General features: G+C 47.5%; 1 protein-coding gene across 1 annotated transcript in view; it reads right to left on the bottom strand.

The window, feature by feature from the left end:
- Positions 1–22,119, bottom strand: part of LOC140424759 (WD repeat-containing protein 48-like) — a 127,271-nt gene that overhangs the window by 17,849 nt on the left and 87,303 nt on the right. Inside the window, exon 11 of the mRNA XM_072508139.1 lies at positions 6,021–6,118. Within this exon, the coding sequence (XP_072364240.1) occupies positions 6,021–6,118 (98 nt within the window). The remainder of the gene's footprint in view (positions 1–6,020; positions 6,119–22,119) is intronic.

Here is a 22,119-nt window from a genome sequence, read left to right as displayed (position 1 = left end):
ACACCTCCGAGCCCCCCAATGGGGACGAAACTGTTCCTAGACGGACTGGAACTACCAGTTGTGGGGGAAGACAGACGGGCGGAGCTGGAAACACCAATAGACCTAGGAGAAATCATGGAGAACATCAGCTCCATGCAGGCTGGGAAGGCACTGGGTCCCGATGGGTTCCCGGCAAACTTCTACAAAACATTTGCACCAGTCCTGGCCCCACACCTAAGGGACATGTTCGCGGACTCACTGGCAAGGGGCACCCTGCCTCCAACGCTAGCGCAGGCCACAATTTCACTGATACCCAAAAAGATAAAGACCTGACGGAATGCGGATCATACAGACCCATTTCACTGCTGAACGTAGATGCGAAAATACTCGCAAAGGTCCTGGCCAAAAGGCTGGAGGGCTGTGTACCAGAGGTGGTCACAGAGGACCAAACTGGCTTTGTCAAGGGTAGGCAGCTCACAGCGAACATCAGGCGGCTGCTGAACGTAATAATGACCCCCTCTGGGGAACGAACACCAGAGGTGATCGTCTCCCTGGACGCAGAAAAGGCCTTCAACAGAGTCGAATGGAAATACCTCCTCGAGGTACTGGAACGGTTTGGGCTAGGAGGGGGTTCACCGCTTGGGTGAGGCTCCTGTACAACGCTCCCAAAGTGAGCATCCAAACTAACACCACCAGCTCTAAATACTTCCAGCTGCAGAGAGGAACAAGACAGGGCTGCCCCCTGTCCCCACTCTTGTTCACGCTAGCCATCGAAACCCTGGCGATAGCCCTGCGAGACGCGAAAAGCTGGAAGGGAATCCGGAGAGCAGTCAGAGAGCACAGAGTCTCACTCTATGCAGATGACCTGCTCCTCTATGTCTCGAAGCCACAGGATGGACTGAAGGCAGTACTGCAAATGCTGAAAGAGTTTGGAACCTTCTCGGGCTACAAACTTAACCTGGGCAAAAGCGAGGCATTCCCAGTGAACGCAAACGGGGGAGGGAGAGAGCTGGAGGGGCTCCCGTTCAAAACAGCCCAGAACAGATTCCGCTACCTGGGGATCCAGATAGCCAGAGACTGGACACAGATCCACAAGTGGAACCTGGCCAGCCTGGTGGAGGAAGAAAGAAGAGACCTTCAAAGGGGGGCTCACTCCCACTCTCCCTGGCGGGGGGAGTGCAGACGATCAAGATGAACATACTGCCAAGGTTCCTCTTCCTGTTTGATCCATCCCGATCTTCATCCCCAAGGCCTTTTTCCAAAACGTAGACAGTATAATCATGGCGTTTGTGTGAGGGGGGTAAGAACCCGAGAATCCCAAAACAGACACTGCAAAGAAGGAAAATCAAAGGGGGCTTGGCCTTACCAAACCTACAATACTACCACTGGGCAGCAACAGCAGAAAGAGTGAGGGGATGGGTACAAGAACCCAACACAGATTGGGTACAAATGGAGGAGGCATCCTGTAAAGGAACGACCCTCTGGGCCCTGGCTACAGCAGCACTCCCATCCCCCTCAACAAGATACACAACAAGCCCAGTGGTAGCGGCCACGCTGAGAACATGGACCCAGCTCAGACAACACTTCGGGATAACTAAAATGTCCCCCATGGCCCCCATCTGCGGCAATCACAGATTTCCCCCAGCCATGCTAGATACCACCTTCAAAAGATGGAGGTGGGACGGAGGCACACTGACGGTCGGGGATTCTACGTAGGGCACAGACTGGCGACACTAGACGAACTGACGAGGAAGTGGAGGCTAGCAAAAGGACAGGAAATGAGGCACCTCCAAATAAAACACTTCCTCCGCAAAGAGATAGTGGGGTACCCTGGGGCCCCAGAAACCACACTACTAGAGGACCTGATAGGCACAAGCAATGGGAAGGGGAGACAATGTGGGAAAATATACGGACAGCTACTGGACAGAGGCCGGACTCCACTGGACGAGATCAGACAAAAATGGGAGGACGAACTGGGGACAGAGGTAGGATGGGGACTCTGGAGAGAAGCACTGAGCAGGGTGAACTTCACCTCCTCCTGCGCAAGGCTAAGCCTAATGCAGCACAAAGTGGTGCACAGAGCGCACCTGACCAGAACCCGAATGAGCAGGTTCTTCCCGGAGGTGGAGGACAAATGTGAGCGGTGCCAGAGGGGCCCGGCTAACCACACCCACATGTTTTGGGCTTGCCCCAAGCTTGCTGGGTTCTGGACAGCCTTCTCCGAGGCAATGTCCAAGGTTGTGGGGGTGAGGGTGAAGCCATGCCCAATAGTGGCAATCTTCGGGGTATCGGAGCAGCCAGAGCTACACATGAGGAAGGGGGCCAACGCCCTTGCTTTCGCTTGCCTAATCGCACGCCGGAGAATCCTGCTCGGCTGGCGATCGGCAGCACCACCCACAGCTGCAGACTGGCTCGCTGACCTTTCGGAATTTCTCCACCTGGAGAAGATGAATTACACCACCCGAGGGTCAGAGGAAGGCTTCCTGAATACTTGGGGGCAGTTTGTCGGTCTGTTTCGAGGCCTAAACCTCTGTATAATAAAGGAAATTAGCGCAGGCGAGAAAAATGTGATGTGCAACTGTTTATAAATATGAGAAATGCCAATAAAAAGATTAAAAATCCTACGGAAAACTGCAAAACTACATACAGACCTGCCTCCTCCCAATAATTACATCATCTGTATCCCACTAAGACCACCTGCTTAGCTAGGGCGAAATACTACCCTATAAATTCCAGGAAATCTCCAGCAATCATAACAATATCCCATTCGCCTTTCATCTGTAACCAATTAAGTGGTGAAATGAACCATGACCTCACCTTTCATGACTTCTTAATTGCAGCTTTAGTGGACATTCTGCCAGTATGTATTTTAAACCAGGGTGTTTAAAGAACATTACAGCCACAAATATGGTGTTAGCCTCACTTTGATTAGCCACTTTCTATGTATTTTTTCCAGCCATCCCTCCTGGGGTTTGGAGATCATTACTGTCTTTGTTTCAAGCCAGGAATGCAGTTCTGGATGATTTCACGATCGGGGTTTAAAAAAATAATAATTTACAGAATATGGGCAACATTGTCTCGGCCAGTATTTGTTGTCCATCCTGGATTGTCCTTGAGGTGGTGGCAGTGAGCAGCCTTTTTTATCCGCGGTAGTCCCTGTGGCATAGGTACACCCACAGTGCTGTTAGGGAGGGTGTTCCAGGATTTTGACCCAGCGAAAGTGAAGGAACAATGAGTGCTTTGTATTATGAAATTATTCTATATAACCGTAAAACTAGTCCTGCTGTCCCATTGCTTGTTGACCAGAAGCTGCTGAGAATTGCATTCTTACGTTTTTCATGAATCATCATTATTAATTCAATACGAAGAAACATTCATTTTCCCTGGGATAAAGATGTTGGTCTTCTGTCAACAAGCAATGCTTCAGTGAGACACTGGTTCTCGAGATTCTGATAAACATCAGTTTTATTCTCCACATGGATAGGTGTATGGTAAATATTTGGCAATGCCACAAATATAAGAGAAAGCTGTGGATAGCGAAATTGATTAAATAAATGTATCAAAAAATACTACTCTCAGGGGGCCATTGATTCATGGAAAGTGAATAAATCAAGTATTGTATATAATTCTAAGAGTTTTTGGCCATTGTATTCCATCAATTTTGTTTAAAATGGAAAAACGTTGATCTTTTTCAGGGTCAACTGACAGGAGTGATCATGCAAGGAATATACCGTCAATTTATATATTTTTTTATAGAAAAAAAAAAGAGAAAGTAAGCAGCATCTTTCAGGTTGTCCAGCAAAGTCGTAATGGCCATTCAGCCCATATAGTCCATGCTGGCTCTCTGCAAAGCAATGTAGTCATTCCCATCCCCTGTTCTACCCCCGTAGTCCAGCATGTTTGGGCAGCACGGTAGCACAAGTGATTAGCACTGTGGCTTCACAGCGCCAGGGTCCCAGGTTCGATTCCCCGCTGGGTCACTGTCTGTGCGGAGTTTGCACGTTCTCCCCGTGTCCGCGTGGGTTTCCTCCGGGTGCTCCGGTTTCCTCCCACAGTCCAAAGACGTGCAGGTTAGGTGGATTGGCCATGATAAATTACCCGTAGTGTCCATAAGGGTTGGGAGGGGTTATTGGGTTGCGGGGATAAGGTGGAAGTGAGGGATTAATGTGTGTCGGTGCAGACTCGATGGGCCGAATGGCCTCCTTCTGCACTGTATGTTCTATGTATGTAATTCTATGTAATTCTATGTTTATGTCCCTCAAGTGCCTATCCAATTTTCTTTTGAAATCATTGCTCCTATCTGCTTATGCCATACTCCAAGGCAGCGAGTCCCATGTCATTACCACATATATTTTCTGCTTTCGTAGTTAGAACCCCTATTTGTGAAGCCTGAGACCCCATCTGTTTTACGAGCTACTCTCAAATATGTCCTGCCACCTTCAAAGATATATTCATATAAGACCATAAGACATCGGAGCAGAATTAGGCCACTCGGCCCATCGAGTCTGCTCCACCATTCAATCGTGGCTGATATTTTCTCATCCCCATTCTCCTGCCTTCACCCCATAACCCCGATCCCCTTATTAATCAAGAACCTATCTATCTCTGTCCTTCTCTGAAACCTCCAGTTCTTCTGCCGCTGCACCTTCTCTAGAAATGTGACTTGAAGTCTGTGATGCTTCTCCCTCTCCTTCCTGCTGAACTGCATCGCTTTTTCATGTTTAGTGTTAAATATATATCAAAAAAGCAGTGGCTCGGGCTCTTACCCTTGGGAACACTCTGCAATGTGGTGTGTGCTTAAATAGAATTTGCAGTATAAACAGAGCCTTTAATCCAAATGGTCTATACTAGCATTTATGCTCCATTGGAGCTGATGTACGACGCTACACAATTGAACCAATACTTGTACCTAAATAGCAAATTAGTTCCAATTCAGTTTATGGTATAGAACGTGTGAACCATTTTCCTGCAGAGTAGAACAGATTATCTCTCCAGTCACCAAACAGCCAAAGTGCTCACAAACAATTTCAGAAATGAGTCATGCCACAGAACAAAAATCTCCAGAACGGCTTCAAAATGCATTCAGCTAAATTAGCATCATTAAAAGGCATTAAATCTTTTCCTGGCCAGTTCTTGCTTATTAACCCAAAAGGACACTGCAAGAGATTTGGGGGCAGATGATGTGGGTGGCAAGTGAAAGGGAACTTTAAAGAGCACTTGAAATATAATTATATATAACTTGACCTGCCTTTCTACGACCAGAGTACAAATGCTGGTGACGTCACTCTGGAACAACTAGCTCAACAAGTCTGGAGTGCAGAATATGTTGGGGAGCAGCTTAAGGGGAAAGTAGACTTTTTAAAAAGAAAAGAAACCAGTGGCTTTTATAGCCAGTTAATTTACGTCAGTGACTCCTCTGTGCTGTAATTCACAGATCATGGCCAGAACTCTTCAGCCTTTCACGCCAGCGGGATTTTCCGGTCACGCCGACGGTGCACCCCACCGCGGGGTTTCGTGGCGGTGAGGGATGCAGTCAACGGGGATCCCAGTTAACGGCGGCAGGACTGGAAGCTCCTGCTGCTAGCCAATGCCGGGTTGCCTCCACTGTGCGGTAAATTCGACCCCACGTTAATAACTTTAAAAAAGACGCAGGGCCGAATCTTCTGACCAGATGTACGGCCGAATGTGCAAGTCCTGACATAGGGGTCTCTGCGGACATTGCCCAGGAGCTTTCAACTTCCGGGTTTGGTAAACCAAGCAGCATCCACTGAAACCAAAAGCTGCATAGGTACTCTGTTCACAAGGTAGACAAAGGATTACCTTAATGTCCATTCCAATATTGAACTGATTAATATTGTTACAACCAAGATCAGGCAAAATGGACAATCGGGTCAGTGCAGACCAATCTGTTACAAATCACTTCCGTTGCATTTGGGAGAGATGGGGAGGAAGGAAGATTTATTTGTCATCTGCTCTTCAGGCAAAGCCATTAGGCGACAAACATCCGTCTAAAACAATGCCTGACTTAAATCTGGACTCACCTTCAGCACATCCCAGAATGCCACAATGTTGTTCGTATCTTTGGTCACTATGTGTCTCTTATCATTTAGAATATGACACTGGATGATACTAGCACCCCCTAGAGGATATAAAGAAAATTCACTGATGAAGTTGAATTTTGTAATGATAGTTCTTTTAAATAACGCAATGGCTCTTCCACCCCTCCACCACAACAATCAGCCCAATAGGTCACACTAGTGCTCCACAGGCGTGCCCTTCTGCCAGTATTCCCGTGCAGACTATTTACGAAGGCCACTCTCTGTATTTGCCCATTTGCACTTACAAGGATAAACATTTGGCAAAAATGCATTGTAGGTTACAGACATTTTTCCAAGACAGGGCAACTTAGCCTTTAGACTGCTAGTAGTTACAGGAAAGCGCCACTGTCTCAGGGTTGGTCCTATCTCACTGCTGTTGCAACTTACAACCCATTAACTGCAATGCTGAAGACACTCTTCATTGCTGGAATGTAATCATACGAAACCTGAAACTCAAGTCAATTGTTTTCTCGGCATTTTCTGCTTTCCTCTCTTTCACTTATTAGTCCAATGTTCACCCAATTTCCAACCAATGCACTTTATATTACAACAATTCTCTGAAAAAAAAAGCCTTCTCAGAATTAAAAAGGTGCTGCTACAGAGGGGAAGGCAGGCAGGGGGTTCGGGTCTTCCGAACCTGATGTATTATTACTGGGCGGCGAATGTGGAGAAGGTACGGAGCTGGGTCAGAGGAGTTGACTCCCAATAGGTCAGAGTGGAGGAGAGTTTGGGTAGGGGGTCGGGACTGAAGGCACTAGCGACAGCGCCGCTCCCGACAGCCCCGAGGAGATACTCAGCGAGTCCGGTAGTAATAGCTTTGTTGAGAATTTGGAGGCAGTATCGACAGCACTTCGGGTTGGGGCAGGGTCTAGGGAAATGCCAATTTGGGGGAAACCATAGATTTGAGCCTGGGAAGTGGGATGAAAATTTTCGGAGATGGGAGGAAAAAGGAATTAGGACACTAAAAGATCTGTTTCTTGGGGGTCGTTTTGCAGGATTGAAGGAGCTGGGAGCAAAGTATGGGCTGCAGCAGGGGGAAATATTTAGATACATACAGGTTCAAGACTTTGCCAGAAAGGAGATACAGAGCTTCCCAGTAGAGCCGGCTCCCACATTGCTGGAGGAGGTGCTGATGACAGGGGAACGGGAGAAGGGAGCAGTATCAGCGGTTTATGGGGCTATTTTGGAGGAGGATAAGGCGCCGCTAGAAGGGATAAAGGCAAAGTGGGATGAAGAGTTGGGAGAGGATATTGGAGAGTGGTTCTGGTGTGAGGTACTTCGGAGGGTGAAGGCCTCCACCTCATGCGCAAGGTTGGGGCTGATACAGCTGTAGTTGGTATATAGAGCACACCGTACAAGGGCGAGGATGAGCCGGCTCTTTGAGAGGGTAGAAGATGTGTGTGAATGTTGCAGGGAGGACCCCCGCAAACCACGTTCGTATGTTTTGGTCCTGTCCAAAGCTGGAGGATTACTGGAAGGAGGTTTTTAGGGTAATCTCTAAAGTGGTGCACATGAAACTCTACCCGGGCCCCCGGGAGGCCATATTCGGGGTATCCGACCAGCGGGGGTTGTAAACGGGCGCCTTCGCCTCGTTGATCGCTCAAAAGCGGATCCTGTTAGGGTGGAGATCGACTTCTCCACCCTGTGTCCCGGCATGGCGGAAGGACCTGCTGGAATTCTTGGCGCTTGAAAAGGTCAAATTTGAACTGAGGGGAAGGTGGAGGGGTTCTACAATTCATGGCCATTATTCATCATGCACTTTCGAGAATTGGACCACATCAAACATTCGGGGGGGGGGGGGGGAGAAAGAGGATTGGGGGGGGGGGAAGAGACCGGTAGCACACGTGCCTAGCACTGTGGCTTCACAGCGCCAGGGTCCCAGGTTCGATTCCCTGCTGGGTCACTGTCTGTGCGGAGACTGCTCGTTCTCCCCGTGTCTGCGTCCAGTTTCCTCCCACAGTCCAACGAGGTGCAGGTTAGGTGGATTGGCCATGCTAAATTGCTCTTAGTGTCCAAGAAGGTTAGGAGGGTTTATTGGGTTACGGGGAGAGGGTCGAAGTGAGGGCTTAAGCGGTTCGGTGCAGACACGATGGGCCGAATGGCCTCCTTCTGCACTGTCTGTTCTATGTTCAATGAGACGGACTGTATGTGTTTGTTTATGTTAACATGCGGGTTTGGTGGGGCGGATGGGATCATTTTTATTGATATGGGGATTGACATTACATTCGTTACTGATTATTGTTTATTGTTGGGTGTAAATTTGGGAGAAAATGTGAAACAGGAGAATAAAAAATATTTTTTAAATAAAGCCTTGTAATTTTCTCCTCCTCTTAATACTGTGTGAATAACTTCTCTAGTTACCAGCAGCACTTCTAATACTTTATTCAAGTGACAATTCCTGACAGGGACAAGGTTCATCTCCCGCTGGCAGATATGACATCCAGTCCAAATAAATTACCAGACGGTCTCAATCAGGCTTTCCAGCTATTAATCCCGGGCTCGAACACTGGTTGACCCTCCCATCCTTTCCCCCCAACCACTATCCTTGCAGTCAACTGGCGGCCACTCCAGTCAAGATGAGGAAGACCCATGTTAGCCGACAATTGCCAACACCCTTCGTAAAGCATTTTTTTTGTTTATTTATAAATAAATATAAAATAAATAATCTTTATTGTCACAAGTAGGCTTACATTAATGCTGCAATGAAGTTACTGTGAAAAACCCCTAGTCGCCACATTCCAGCACCTGTTCGGGTACACGGAGGGAGAATTCAGAATTCTCAGCTGGTACGGGAATTGAACCCGCGCTGCTGGCTTTGTTCTGCATCACAAACTAGCTGTCTAGCCCGCTGGTTTATTTATACACCAGGGTATGGTTGAGCACTGATAAGAGGTGTTTGTCCAACCAAAAATTGATTCAAATGTCAGAACACCCCCATGCCTGTACAACTTATATAACCAAAGCAATTTTACTTCGGGCAGGAAGGATGAAAAACAAATTGGGTAGGAAGGGATTTTCTTATGAGGAGAGGCGAGTAGTTTGGGCCTGTACTCACTGAAGCTTAGAAGATTGAGAGGCGACCTTATTATAGAATTTACAGTGCAGGAGGCAATTCGGCCCATCAAGTCTGCACCGGCTCTTGGAAAGAGCACCCTACCCAAGCCCACACCACCCTATCCCCATAACCCAATAACCCCACTCAACCAACACTAAGGGCAATTTTGGACACCAAGGGCAATTTAGCATGGCCAATCCACCTAACCTGCACATCTTTGGACTGTGGGAGGAAACCGGAGCACCCGGAGGAAACCCACGCACACACGGGAAGAACATGCAGACTCCGCACAGACAGTGACCCAGCCGGGAATCGAACCTGGGACCCTGGAGCTGTGAAGCAATTGTGCTAACCACTATGCTATTGTGCTGCCCTTATTGAGACATATAGGATTCTTAGGGGACTTGACATGGTAAATGCTGAGAGGTCGTTTCTCCTTATGGGAGAGAGTACAGGACCTGAGGGCATAATCTCAGAGTAAGATTTCAGACAGAGATGGAGAGGTGTTTCTTCTCTCAGAGGGTAGTGAATCTGTGGAATTCTTTACCGCAGAGGGTTACAGAGGCTGGGTCGTCAAGTATGTTCAAGGCAGAGATAGACAGATTTTTAATCAGTAAGGGAATCAAGAGTAATGGGAATAAGACAGGAAAGTGGAGTGAGGATTATCACAGCAGATCAGCCATAATCTCATTGAATGGAGCAGACTCGATGACGGAATGGTCTACTTCAGCTCCCACATCTAATGGTCTTATGGAATTATCCTTTCCATGATATAATAAAGATTAACAAAGTCAGGCACATCATTTGTCAACTGTGGTCAAATCAAATATGCTGCGTTCCTCCAACATAACCCATACTTTATGTTCCAAAACAGTGAACCTTGATCAAGTACGGAGTTAGATGACCAGTCTTCAAAGATACATTTCCACGGCAGATGGTATGTGAGTCGGTACCGACTGAAGGCAAGATGGGGAAGGTGTTGCTCAGGTTGGATCTTGTTACTTGCTAAGGGCAAAAAGGACCATGAGAATTTTGACTGTAGCAAGCAGATTTGCATTTTTGTGTGGTCAAAACGGCGAGAATTACATGCAACAGCATCTGGGAGCGAGTTCTAAAGCTAAGGAGCTAGTGTAACATTTCAGAGCTAATGTTCTATGTGGACGACATGATACACATTGGCAAGGTACACCTGTTGCTGGTTCAAACATTCGTAACTCCTGTGGTATTCTTGTGGTCCTGGTTTATGAGACCAAAGGTTTGACCACATCTTTGCGATGTTTCTGGGGGTGTGCTCCAGCATAAAATACAACAACCAGTTTCATCCAGTTCACTGGTGTGTCACTGACGAATGTGATAGAAAATAGTTACTTTAGAGATACTAGTTAGTGTAATGTAGAAATAAGCCACTTTGATTCTGGCAGTTAGGGAGAAAGGGATTTGAGACCGCATGGAAAAAGCAGGAAGAGGTGTGTCTATGAGAGTGATGCTGCATTGATAGGGGCCAGAGAAAGGGATTGGAAGTGAGCCAATCAGAATAGATCAAACAGGTCAGGAGGGATATAGGCTGACCTATGGGCGTCGAGTATGTGAAACTTGATACCATTTGAATTGATTTGCAGAGATCCCTTTGTTTCTTTGTTCATTCGCTTTCTGGGATATAGGAAACTGGATGTCTCTTATATTTCTATGAAATGAATCAAGCTTGCAAGCTAAATAAATAACTTCTTTTTACGTGCGAATCCATCTCAACTTTTATTGAGGCCAGACTGACAGAGAAAGAAATTTGGGAATCAACATCACAGGGCTAGATCGAATCTGAAGGTAGAAAATAAGCCACCTTACAAATGGAGATACAAAATGTATTAGTGGGCAGATAGAATCATAGAAGCGCAGGAGGCCATTCGGCCCATTGAGTGTGCACCGGCTCTTGGAACGAGCACCCAAGCCCACGCCTCCACCCTATCTCCGTAACACAGTAACCCCACCTAAGCTTTTTGGACACTTAAGTGCAATTTATCATGGCCAATCCACCTAATCTGCACATCTTTGGACTGTGGGAGGAAACCGGAGCACCCGGAGGAAACCTACACAGTCACGGGGAGAACGTGCAGACTCCGCACAGACAGTGGCCCAAGCCGGGAATCGAACGTGGGACCCTGGAGCTGTAATGTAACTGTGCTAACCACTGTGCTACCGTGCTGCCCCAAGACAGTATGAAGGAGAGGTTGCTTCTGATTGTGGCAGCTAAGTCCAGACAGTTTGAAAGAACTTCTCTGCTCCTTTTTTAGGCTTGCTTGGCTGGAAATTAAAAAGCAGAAGAATGAGATGCTGATCATTCAGCTGGATGGAACAGCCCTTGCCTGGCTTCACTCTCACCAGTCCAGAGAATTATCGATATGTCTACTCTTCCTGCTCCCACATGATTACCTCTGGTTTCACCCTTCTCGCTGGCAACTGTTTTTGAGGCTGAAATAGGCCATTCGCAACTTTGGTGTCATATTTGATCCAGAGTTGAATTGTTGACCACATATCCACTCCAATATAGTTTACATCCAACTCCATAACATGGCCCGACTCCATCTCTGCTTCAGTTCGACTGCTGCTCAATTTGTTTGATGAGATGGGCTCATCGATGCCTATATTACCTCCAGATAAGATTATTCCAATGCTCTCCTGGCTTGCCTTCTATCCTCCGACTTACATAAACATCTGCTGGTCCAAACCTCTGCACCCCTCTGTTGTTTCCTAGTCCAGCAACGCCAAATTTAAATTACTTTCGGTTTTTCAAATCCATCCACGGTTTCACCCTTTCTCATCTCTGTAACAAACCTGCTCGGAACTCTGCTCCTGAGTGATTGGCTCCATCCCTCTCTCCTCTGCGAACAGTCTGAGATTAAGCCAGCCAGTTCGTAACCTTGGTGTCACATTTGATTCGTAGACGAGATTCCGATTTCTTGTTAGTGCCATCACTAATGCCACCCTATCTGCACCTCCGTATCACCCGTCTTCACCCTATCTCTGCACATCTGCGGCTGAAACCCTCAATTCTGCCTTTGTTAACTCTTGTCTCAACTATTCCAATGTAGGGCAGCACGGCGGCGCAGTGGTTAGCACTGCAGCATCATGACGCCGAGGTCCCAGGTTCGATCCCGGCTCTGGGTCCTGTCCGTGTGGCGTTTGCACATTCTCCCAGTGTTTGCGTGGGTTTCACCCCCACAACCCAGGGATGTGCAGGGTACGTGGATTGGCCACGCTAAAATTGCCCCTTAATTGGCAAAAATGAATTGGGTACTCTAAATTTGTTTTTAAAAACAGTTCTCAATGCACCCCTGGCTGGTGTCTCACATTTTACCCCCCTTGGGATTTCCTAATTGCTCCACTGTAACCACCTTAATAATAGATTCCAGCATTTTCCAAGATGTTAAGCTAACTGGCCTGCTGTTTCTTGCTTCCTGTCTCTCTCTTTTCCCCAATAGAGGAGTTATATTCGCTGTTTTCCAAATTGATGGGACCTATCCAGAATCTAGGGGATTTGAGAAAATTAAAACCAATGCATCTACTATCTCAGCACCCACTTCTTTTAAGACTCTAGGATGAAGTCCATCAGGGTCTGGGGCCTGTTAGCTTTTAGTTCTAATAGTTTTCTCAGTGCTCTTTCTCTAATGAAAGAAGAACCAGGCAACGTGCCTCAATGACTACCGACCAGGGGCCCTGACTTCAGTCGTAATGAAGTGCTTCGAGACGTTGATCATGAAGCGCATCATCTCCATACTCCCAGAATGCCTTGATCCACTGCAATTCGCATACCGCTGCAACCGGTCCACATCAGACACCATTTCCCTGGCCCTACACTCATCCCTAGAGCATCTCGAAAACAAGGACTCCTACATTAGACTCCTATTTACTGACTACTGCTCCGCCTTCAACACCATAATCCCAGCCAAGCTCATATCAAAGCTCCAAAACCTAGGACTTGGCTCCCCACTCTGCAACTGGATCCTCGATTTTCTGACCAACAGACCACAATCAGTAAGAATGAACAACAACACCTCCTCCACAATAGTCCTCAACACCGGTGCCCCGCAAGGCTGCGTACTTAGCCCCCTACTCTACTCCCTGTACACACACGACTGCGTGGCAAAACTTGGTTCCAACTCCATCTACAAGTTTGCTGACGATACGACCATAGTGGGCCGGATCTCGAATAACGATGAGTCCGAATACAGGAGGGAGATAGAGAACCTAGTGGAGTGGTGTAGCGACAACAATCTCTCCCTCAATGCCAGCAAAACTAAAGAGCTGGTAATTGACTTCAGGAAGCAAAGTACTGTACACACCCCTGTCAGCATCAACGGGGCCGAGGTGGAGATGGTTAGCAGTTTCAAATTCCTAGGGGTGCACATCTCCAAACATCTGTCCTGGTCCACCCACGTCGACGCTACCACCAAGAAAGCACAACAGCGCCTATACTTCCTCAGGAAACTAAGGAAATTCGGCATGTCCACATTGACTCTTACCAACTTTTACAGATGCACCATAGAAAGCATCCTATCAGGCTGCATCACAGCCTGGTATGGCAACTGCTCGGCCCAGGACCGCAAGAAACTTCAGAGAGTCGTGAACACCGCCCAGTCCATCACACGAACCTGCCTCCCATCCATTGACTCCATCTACACCTCCCGCTGCCTGGGGAAAGCGGGCAGTATAATCAAAGATCCCTCCCACCCGGCTTACTCACTCTTCCAACTTCTTCCATCGGGCAGGAGATACAGAAGTCTGAGAACACACACGAACAGACTCAAAAACAGCTTCTTCCCCACTGTCACCAGACTCCTAAATGACCCTCTTATGGACTGATTTCATTAACACTACACCTTGTATGCTTCATCCGATGCCAGTGCTTTTGTAGTTACATTGTATATGTTGTGTTGCCCTATTATGTATTTTCTTTTATTCCCTTTTCTTCTCATGTACTTAATGATCTGTTGAGCTGCTCGCAGAAAAATACTTTTCACTGTACCTCGGTACACGTGACAATAAACAAATCCAATCCAAATTCATGTTATGATCACTGTTACCCAGAGTGCCTTTACTTTGAGGTCATTAATTAATCTTGTCTCATTACACATGACCACATCGCAGATCACAAATATCCCCATCCTCAATTATGAGAAAGCCTGGCACATCAATGCAAAAGAAGCATTTGCAACTATCTTCAGCCATAAGTGCTGAGCAGATGATCCATCTTGGCTTCCTCCTGGAGGTCCCCAGTACCACAGATGCCAGTCTTCAGCCAATTCAATTCACTCCATGTGACATTAAGAAATGGTTGAAGGCACTGGATACAGCAAAGCCTATGAGCCCAGACAAAATCCAGCAGTGTACTGAAGACTTGTACTCCAGGACTAACTGCACCCCCAGCCAAGCTGTTCCAGTGTAACTACAACACTGGCATCAACATGGCAATGTGAAAGATTGCCCAGGTTATATGTCCTGTGCACAAAAAGCAGGACAAATCCAACCCGGACAATTATCGTCTGATCAGTCTATGCTTGGTCATCAGAAAGTGATGCAAAGTGCTGTTGATGGTGCTAAGAAGTAGTACTTACTCAGCAATAACCGACTCACTGAAGCTAGGTTTGACTTCCACCAGGGCTGGTCATCTCCTGACCTCTTTACAGCCTTGGTTTGAATGTAGACAAAACAGCTGAACTCCAGAGGGGAGAGTGATTGTCCTTGACATCAAGGCAGCATTTGACTGAGTGCAGCAAGGAGCCCGAGCAAAACTGAAGTGAATGGGAATCAGGGGGAAACTTCTCCATGGGTTGGAGTCATACCAGGCACAAAGAAATATGGTTGTGGTTGTTGAAGGTCAATCATCTCAATCCTGGGACATCACTGGAGCAGTTCCTCAGGGTAGTGTCCTAGGCCTAACCACCTTCATCAATGACCTTCCTTCCATCATGAGGTCAGAAGTGGGAATGCTCATTGATGACTACATAATGTTCGACACCATTCGAGGCTCCTCAGACACTGAAGCAGTCCATGTCCATATGCAGCAGGACTGGGACAGTATTCAGGCTTGTGCTTATAATTAGTAAGTAATATTTGTGCTGCAAGTGCTGGTCAATGACCATCTCCAACAAAACAGAACCTAACCAGGTCCCCATGACATTTAATGGCATTACCGTCACTGAATATCGACTATCAACATCCTGGGGCGAGAGGGTGGGGGTTACCATTGACCACAAACTAAAATGGTCCAGCCATATACATACTGAGCCTACCAGAACAGGTTAGAGGCTGGGAATTCTGTGGAGAGTAACTCCCCTCCTGACTCCCCAAAGCCTGTCCACAATCAACAAGGCAAAAGGTAGGAGTGTGATGGAATACTCTCCACTTATCTGGATGAGTGCAGCTCCAACAACACTCAAGCAGCTCGACAAAATCCAGGACAAAGCAACCCAATTGATTGGCACCCCATCCACCACTTTAAACATTCACTCCCTCCGACATCGACACACAGTAGCAGCAGTGTGTACCATCGACAAGACTGACTGTAGCAACTCACCAAAGATCTTCCGACAGCCCCTGTCAACCCCACGACCATTACCAACTGGAAGGACAAGGGTAGCAGATGGCAGAGCACCACCAACAGCAAGTGCCCAGTCCAAGTCACACACCATCCTGACCTGGAAGTGTATCGCTGTTTCTTCACTGACACTGGGTCAAATTTATCTTCCAACAGCTCCGTGGGGGTTCCTACAACACACGTTCTGCAGCAATTCAAGGGGGCAGCTCACCATCACCATCTCAGGGGCGATTAGGGATGGGAAGTAAATGTTGGCCTAACCACAATGCCCACGTCTCATGAATAAGTTCGTTAAAAAGCCTGCTCTCTGGTTGGTTCTAACACATGCTACTGAAAAACTGCCTGAAAACACTTTGAACTCAAGCAGCCATTGCCAATCTAATTTGCCAAATCGATATGTAGATTAAAATCACCCATGATTATCACTCTACTTTTCTCACAAGCCCCAATTATTTCTTCCTGTACACTCAGTCCTGCAGCATGGTAACTGTTTAGGGGCCTTTCCTACCTTTATTTTCTCTTATCTCTACCCAAACCGATTCTACATCTTAACCTTGAGAACAAATGTCATCTCTCTCTATTATACTAATGTCAGCTTTAATAAACAGGGCTACCCGTCCACCTTTTCCGAGCTTCCTGTCTTTCTGAAATTTCAGAGTCATAGACGTTTACAGCACGGAAACAGGCCCTTCGGCCCAGCTTGTCCATGCCGCCCAGTTTCTATCACTCAGCAAGTCCCACTTGCCCCGTTTGGCCCATACCCCTCTATACCCACCCTGCCCATGTAACTGTTTAACTGTTTTTTAAAGGAAGTAATCGTACCCGCCTCTACCACTGCCCCTGGCAGCTCGCTCCAGATGCTCACCACCCTCTGTGAAAAAAATTCCCCTCTGGTCTGATTTGTGTCTCTCCCCTCTCACCTTAAACCTATGCCCTCTAATTCTAGACTCCTCTACCTTTGGGAAGAGATGTTGATCATCTACCTTATATATGCTCCCCAACATTTAATAGATCTCTATAAGATCACCCCTAAGCCTTCTACGCTTCCTTGAACATTCAGTTCCAAACTTTTGTCATCTTGCAGCCATGTCTCTGTAACATACAAGATTCTGAGGGGTCTTGACAGGGTTGATGAGGAGTGGATGTTTCCTGTTGTGGGAGAATCTTGTACGTCGGGGGGGGGGGGGGGGGGGGGGGGTGGGGGGGGGGGGGGTCACTGTTTTAAAATAAAGGGTCACCCATTTCTGACAGAGATTAGGATTTTTTATTCTCTGAGGTTTGAGTGTCTTTGTAACTCTGTCTTAAAATATTCAAAGACTCTCTTCCTCAAAAGCGGTGGAAGCAGAGATGGATGGATTCTTGATAGCCAAGGGAGTGAAAGATTATTGGGGTCAGGTGGGAACGTGGAGTTAGGTTACAATCAGATCAGCCACAATCTAATTGAATGGTGGAGAAGGCTCGAAGGGCCAAGTGGCTACTGCTGCTCCAAATTTGTATGTGCATATGTAATTGTCATCAGATCACACATATTTGTATCTATTTGAGCTACCATGTTACAAATACTATGTGCCTTTAACTCTGTATTTTTAGCATTTTTGTGGTCGCACTGTTAAGCTTGCACACTGTGCCCCTTCCTGCCATGCTTTATCACTTCCCTTATCTCTGCTATCTTGTCTTGTCTTCTCTCGTTAATTGATCACATCTTTCCACACTTTATCCCTTTCCCCCAGTACTGCCAGAATTATTCGAGCCAGTACGGTTCAGGTGAAGAATGCCCCAGTGGTACAGCTGCCACCTTCCCCAGTACTGGTGCCAGTGCCATGAAATGAAACCCATTCCTCCCACACCGACCCTTGGACTACATATTCAAGCCCCGAATCTCATGTACCCTTCACCAACTTGCTTGCAACTCAGGTAACAATAGAGAATATTACCTTTGAGCTTTTTGGAATTTATACAGTGCAGGAGGCTGTTCGGCCCATTGAGTCTGCACCAACCCTCTGAAAGGGCACCCTACCTAGGCCATTTCCACCGCCCTATCCCTGTAACCCCACCTAACCTGTACATCTTTGGACACTAAGAGGCAATTGATCATGGCCAGTCCACCAATCCTGCACATCTTTGGACTATGGGAGGAAACAGAAGCACCCAGAGGAAACCCATGCAGACATGGCGAGAAAGTGCAAATTCCAGAGATAGTCGGAATTGAACCCAGGTTCCTGGAGCTGTGAGGCAGCAGTGCTAACCACTCTGCCACCGTGCTGCTCAGATTTCTGATGCAGAACTTCTTCCTTTGCCTCCTTGGACCATGACCACTGGATCCTCCCTTTCCAACTGCACTTTCTCTCCAGCCCAGAGCAGATGCCCCGAATGCTAGCTCCCGGGTAACAAGAGAACTACCTTTGAGATTCCCATACCTGCAACTACTCACAGCCACATTCTCTTGCTCCTGACCACTGAACAAATCAGCTGCACTGCTAGAACATTCTTCACCTGAAGCCAGGTCGTCTCCGAACCCCTCGATGTGTCGCAACGTCTGAAGTTCGGCCTCCAGCAATGACTCTGAGCTGAAGCTCCTTAGGCCACAAACATTTACTATAGCCTTTTGGCCTGGGTCACAGTGACGTCCAGCAGCTTCCTCATTCTGCAGTCGCAGCACATCGCCTATCATCTTTATTACGTGTTAATTAATTTATTTTTCTTCTAGATGCTGCTTCCTGCCTCCACGTCCTCCCTTCACCAGCTCTTCTAGATGCTGCTTCCTGCCTCCACGTCCTCCCTTCATCAACTCTTCCTAGGTGCTGCTTCCTGCCTCCACGTCCTCCCTTCACCAGCTCTTCTAGATGCTGCTTCCTGCCTCCACGTCCTCCCTTCATCAACTCTTCCTAGGTGCTGCTTCCTGCCTCCACGTCCTCCCTTCACCAGCTCTTCTAGGTGCTGCTGACTGCCTCCATGTCCTCCCTTCACCAGCTCTTCTAGATGCTGCTTCCTGCCTCCACGTCCTCCCTTCACCAACTCTTCTAGATGCTGCTTCCTGCCTCCACGTCCTCCCTTCACCAGCTCTTCTAGGTGCTGCTTCCTGCCTCAACGTCCTCCCTTCACCAACTCTTCTAGGTGCTGCTGACTGCCTCTACGTCCTCCCTTCACCAACTCTTCTAGATGCTGCTTCCTGCCTCCACGTCCTCCCTTCACCAGCTCTTCTAGGTGCTGCTTCCTGCCTCAACGTCCTCCTTTCACCAGCTCTTCTAGGTGCTGCTGACTGCCTCCACGTCCTCCCTTCACCAGCTCTTCTAGATGCTGCTTCCTGCCTCCACGTCCTCCCTTCACCAACTCTTCTAGATGCTGCTTCCTGCCTCCACGTCCTCCCTTCACCAGCTCTTCTAGGTGCTGCTGACTGCCCCCACGTCCTCCCTTCACCAACTCTTCTTGGTGCTGCTGACTGCCTCCAGTTCTGCCTTTTGGTCTCATTTGGGAATAGGTTTCATAGGGCACGATTCTCCCAAAACATTTCCAAGTTAATTTGTGGTGGCTTTTTCAGAGAGTCCCCCCCCCCCCCCCACACCGGCTCTGCCGGTGCGTTCCCCACCACTATTCAATGACACTTAGTCACCTTTTGGGGCCCTGGGGAGTTTCTCACCGGTTTAGCTCATACTTAGAATTTGTTTTAGCACCGGTGAGCTCAACTGAGAGATAGGGCCGCCATTTTGAAAGGGTGCCCTGATCTCTAAGTGAGCTTGTGGGTCCCCCCCCACCCATTGGAAGTGCCACCCGGGCACCCTTGCCAATGCCAGGGTGGCATTACCAAGGTGCCTGCTGGGTAGTGCCAAGGTGCCCGCATTCCAGGGGGCCAGCGAGCCATCCTGCACTTACCCTGACCACCCAGGGGTCTCTGGAGGCTTGGGAGGCCCCCCCCCCAACCGGGTGCCGTTCCACCTGGTCCAACTTTGTGTGGACCAGCACTGATCGGCGTCCGGCTGCAGCCTCTCTGGGGAGGCCGGAGAATCTAAGGAGGTTGGCGGATCCCAGGCAGGTAGTCCTAAGTAGGTTTACGACCTACCTTTGGGAGCGGCATTCGGTCATGCCCATTTGGGCAGAGTTCCGACTCCGACATCGCGGGACATCGGTGAATCCCGCGAGGCACGGAGGCTGTTGGGACGCTCGCTGCAGGACTCTCGCAGGATTCTCCGGCTGTGTTGTGCTCTCGCTCGAGTTGGCTGCAGAATTGCGCCCATAGGAAGGTTAGTTTAACGCCAACATTAAAACTAGTGACATGAAGGAGTTCTTTTGGCATAGATACATTAACAAAGGTTCTGTTTTCATTCAGTTTCAGAGGTGAACATTCCTAATTATTTATGCCATCAACATTTTTGTTGTGCTTTTCTGCCTCTGTGTAACGTCAAACTTGTACATAAATCCAACACTTTCCTGATCACAAAGGTCTAACAATGCAATATTTATTGTCTTTTGCAGTCGCAAAAAGTGATGGGGGTGCCAGTTGATTTTCAGTGTGATATAATGGAATGCTTGTACATGTCTCAATCTTGGCATGCAGAAGGTTACAGCTTTTGATTTATAAAAGACCATGTCTAATTATGGAAGCTGCCTCTTCACTGTGAAAACAAAAGAGGAAAAAAAAAGCTGGGAGAAAGCCCAAAGAACAGATTCGCTAACTTTACGAGGTCAAGTTAACTTTGATTGAGAGTGCTGGCCGTGACCTCGCAAAACATCCAAACTGAGGCACTTTCTTCAAAACAATGAAGCTGGGGAATTGAGTTGGTGGTGATGCTGGAAGCAAAGGGCATGCTGGATAATTCTGCTTCATTAAAAGCCACCTAAAGTTGGATCAGTGTGGAGAGTGGACCTGATGTTTCCATCTCCACAGCAAGACCGAGAGATACTTACTAAATTTGGATTAAAACACTGTTTTGAATGAATTTCAGTGAAGCTACCGGTTTCCCCCACAGATGTACAGTTTTGTTTTAAGAGAAAAAAAACAGCAAGCACCACACTACAATATTTCAACTGGGTTAAGAACAAGGAGAAAACACATACCTACAGCATTCAAACAGCTCATTACTCATTTGACTACTCACTGTAAATTATTTCAACTTCTCTTTCCCACTTGTTGATAATATTCCCCTTCTGGCTTGGTGAATTTATGCATCGAGTGGCTGAGCTGTACAGACTCAGGCAATTCTGGGTTTTAAACATAGAAACACAGAAAACAGGATCAGGAGGAGGCCATTCGGCCCTTCAAGCCTGCTCCGCCAATCATTATGATCATGGCTGATTATCCAACTCAATAGCCTAATCCCACTTTCCCCCCCATATCCTTTGATCCCCTTCACCCTAAGTGCTATATCTAACTGCTTCTTGAAAACAAACACCGCCTTGTCCTCAGCTGCTTCCTGTAGTAGCGAATTCCACTTCTGGATGAAGTAATTCCTCCTCATCTCTGTCCTAAATGGTCTACCCCGTATCCTCATGACTGTCCCCTGGTTCTGGACACACCCACCATCGAGAACATCCTTCCTGCATTTATCCTGCCTAGTCCTGTTAAAATTTTGTAGGTTTCTATGAGATCCCCCCTCATTCTTCTGAACTCCAGCGAATACAATCCTAACCGATTCAATCGCTCCTCATAAGTCAGTCCCACCATCCCAGGAATCAGTCTGGTAAATCTTCGTTGTGCTCGCTCTATAGCAAAAATATCCATCCTCATATAATGACACCAAAACTGCACACAATACTAAACTGCAAATCCTGATGGAAGCAACATGGGTGAACATCAAGTGAGGGACATCAAGTGGGGACCATTGTGCCCACTGTGTGCTAATAGTCCACACAATACTCAGTATTAAGAGTCACTTGGCTAAGGATTGAATTGAATTTAGATTTGATTTGTAATGTGTACTGAGGGGCAGTGAAAAGTATTGTTCTGCATACAGTCCAGACAGATCGTTCCATACATGAACAAACATAGGACATACATAAATACACAGGCATCGGGTGAGCATACAGAGTGTAGTAATACTCAGTCAAGAAGATGTGTGAAGAGATCAGATCCGTCCATAAGGGGATTATTCAGGAGTCTGGTAATACCGGGAAAGAGGTTGTTTTTGAACCTGTTAGTGTGTGTTCTCAGACTTTTGTATCTCCTGCCCGATGGAAAGTTGTAAGGGAGAATAACCAGGGTGGGAGGGGTATTTCCCAAGGCAGAGTCAATGGATGGGAGGCGGGTTCGTCTGATGGACTGGGCTGTGTTCACGGCTCTCTATGGTTTCTTACGGTCTTGGGCCGAGCAGTTGCCATAGCAGGCTGTGATGCAGCCAGATACGATGCTTTCTATGGTGCATCTGTAAAAATTGGTAAGAGTCAATGTGGGCATGCTGCTT

Source organism: Scyliorhinus torazame, chromosome 6 (genome assembly GCF_047496885.1).
Source record: "Scyliorhinus torazame isolate Kashiwa2021f chromosome 6, sScyTor2.1, whole genome shotgun sequence".
NCBI classification, from domain to species: domain Eukaryota; kingdom Metazoa; phylum Chordata; class Chondrichthyes; order Carcharhiniformes; family Scyliorhinidae; genus Scyliorhinus; species Scyliorhinus torazame.
Note: the sequence above shows the minus strand (reverse complement) of the source record. Positions and strands in the feature narration are given on the sequence as shown.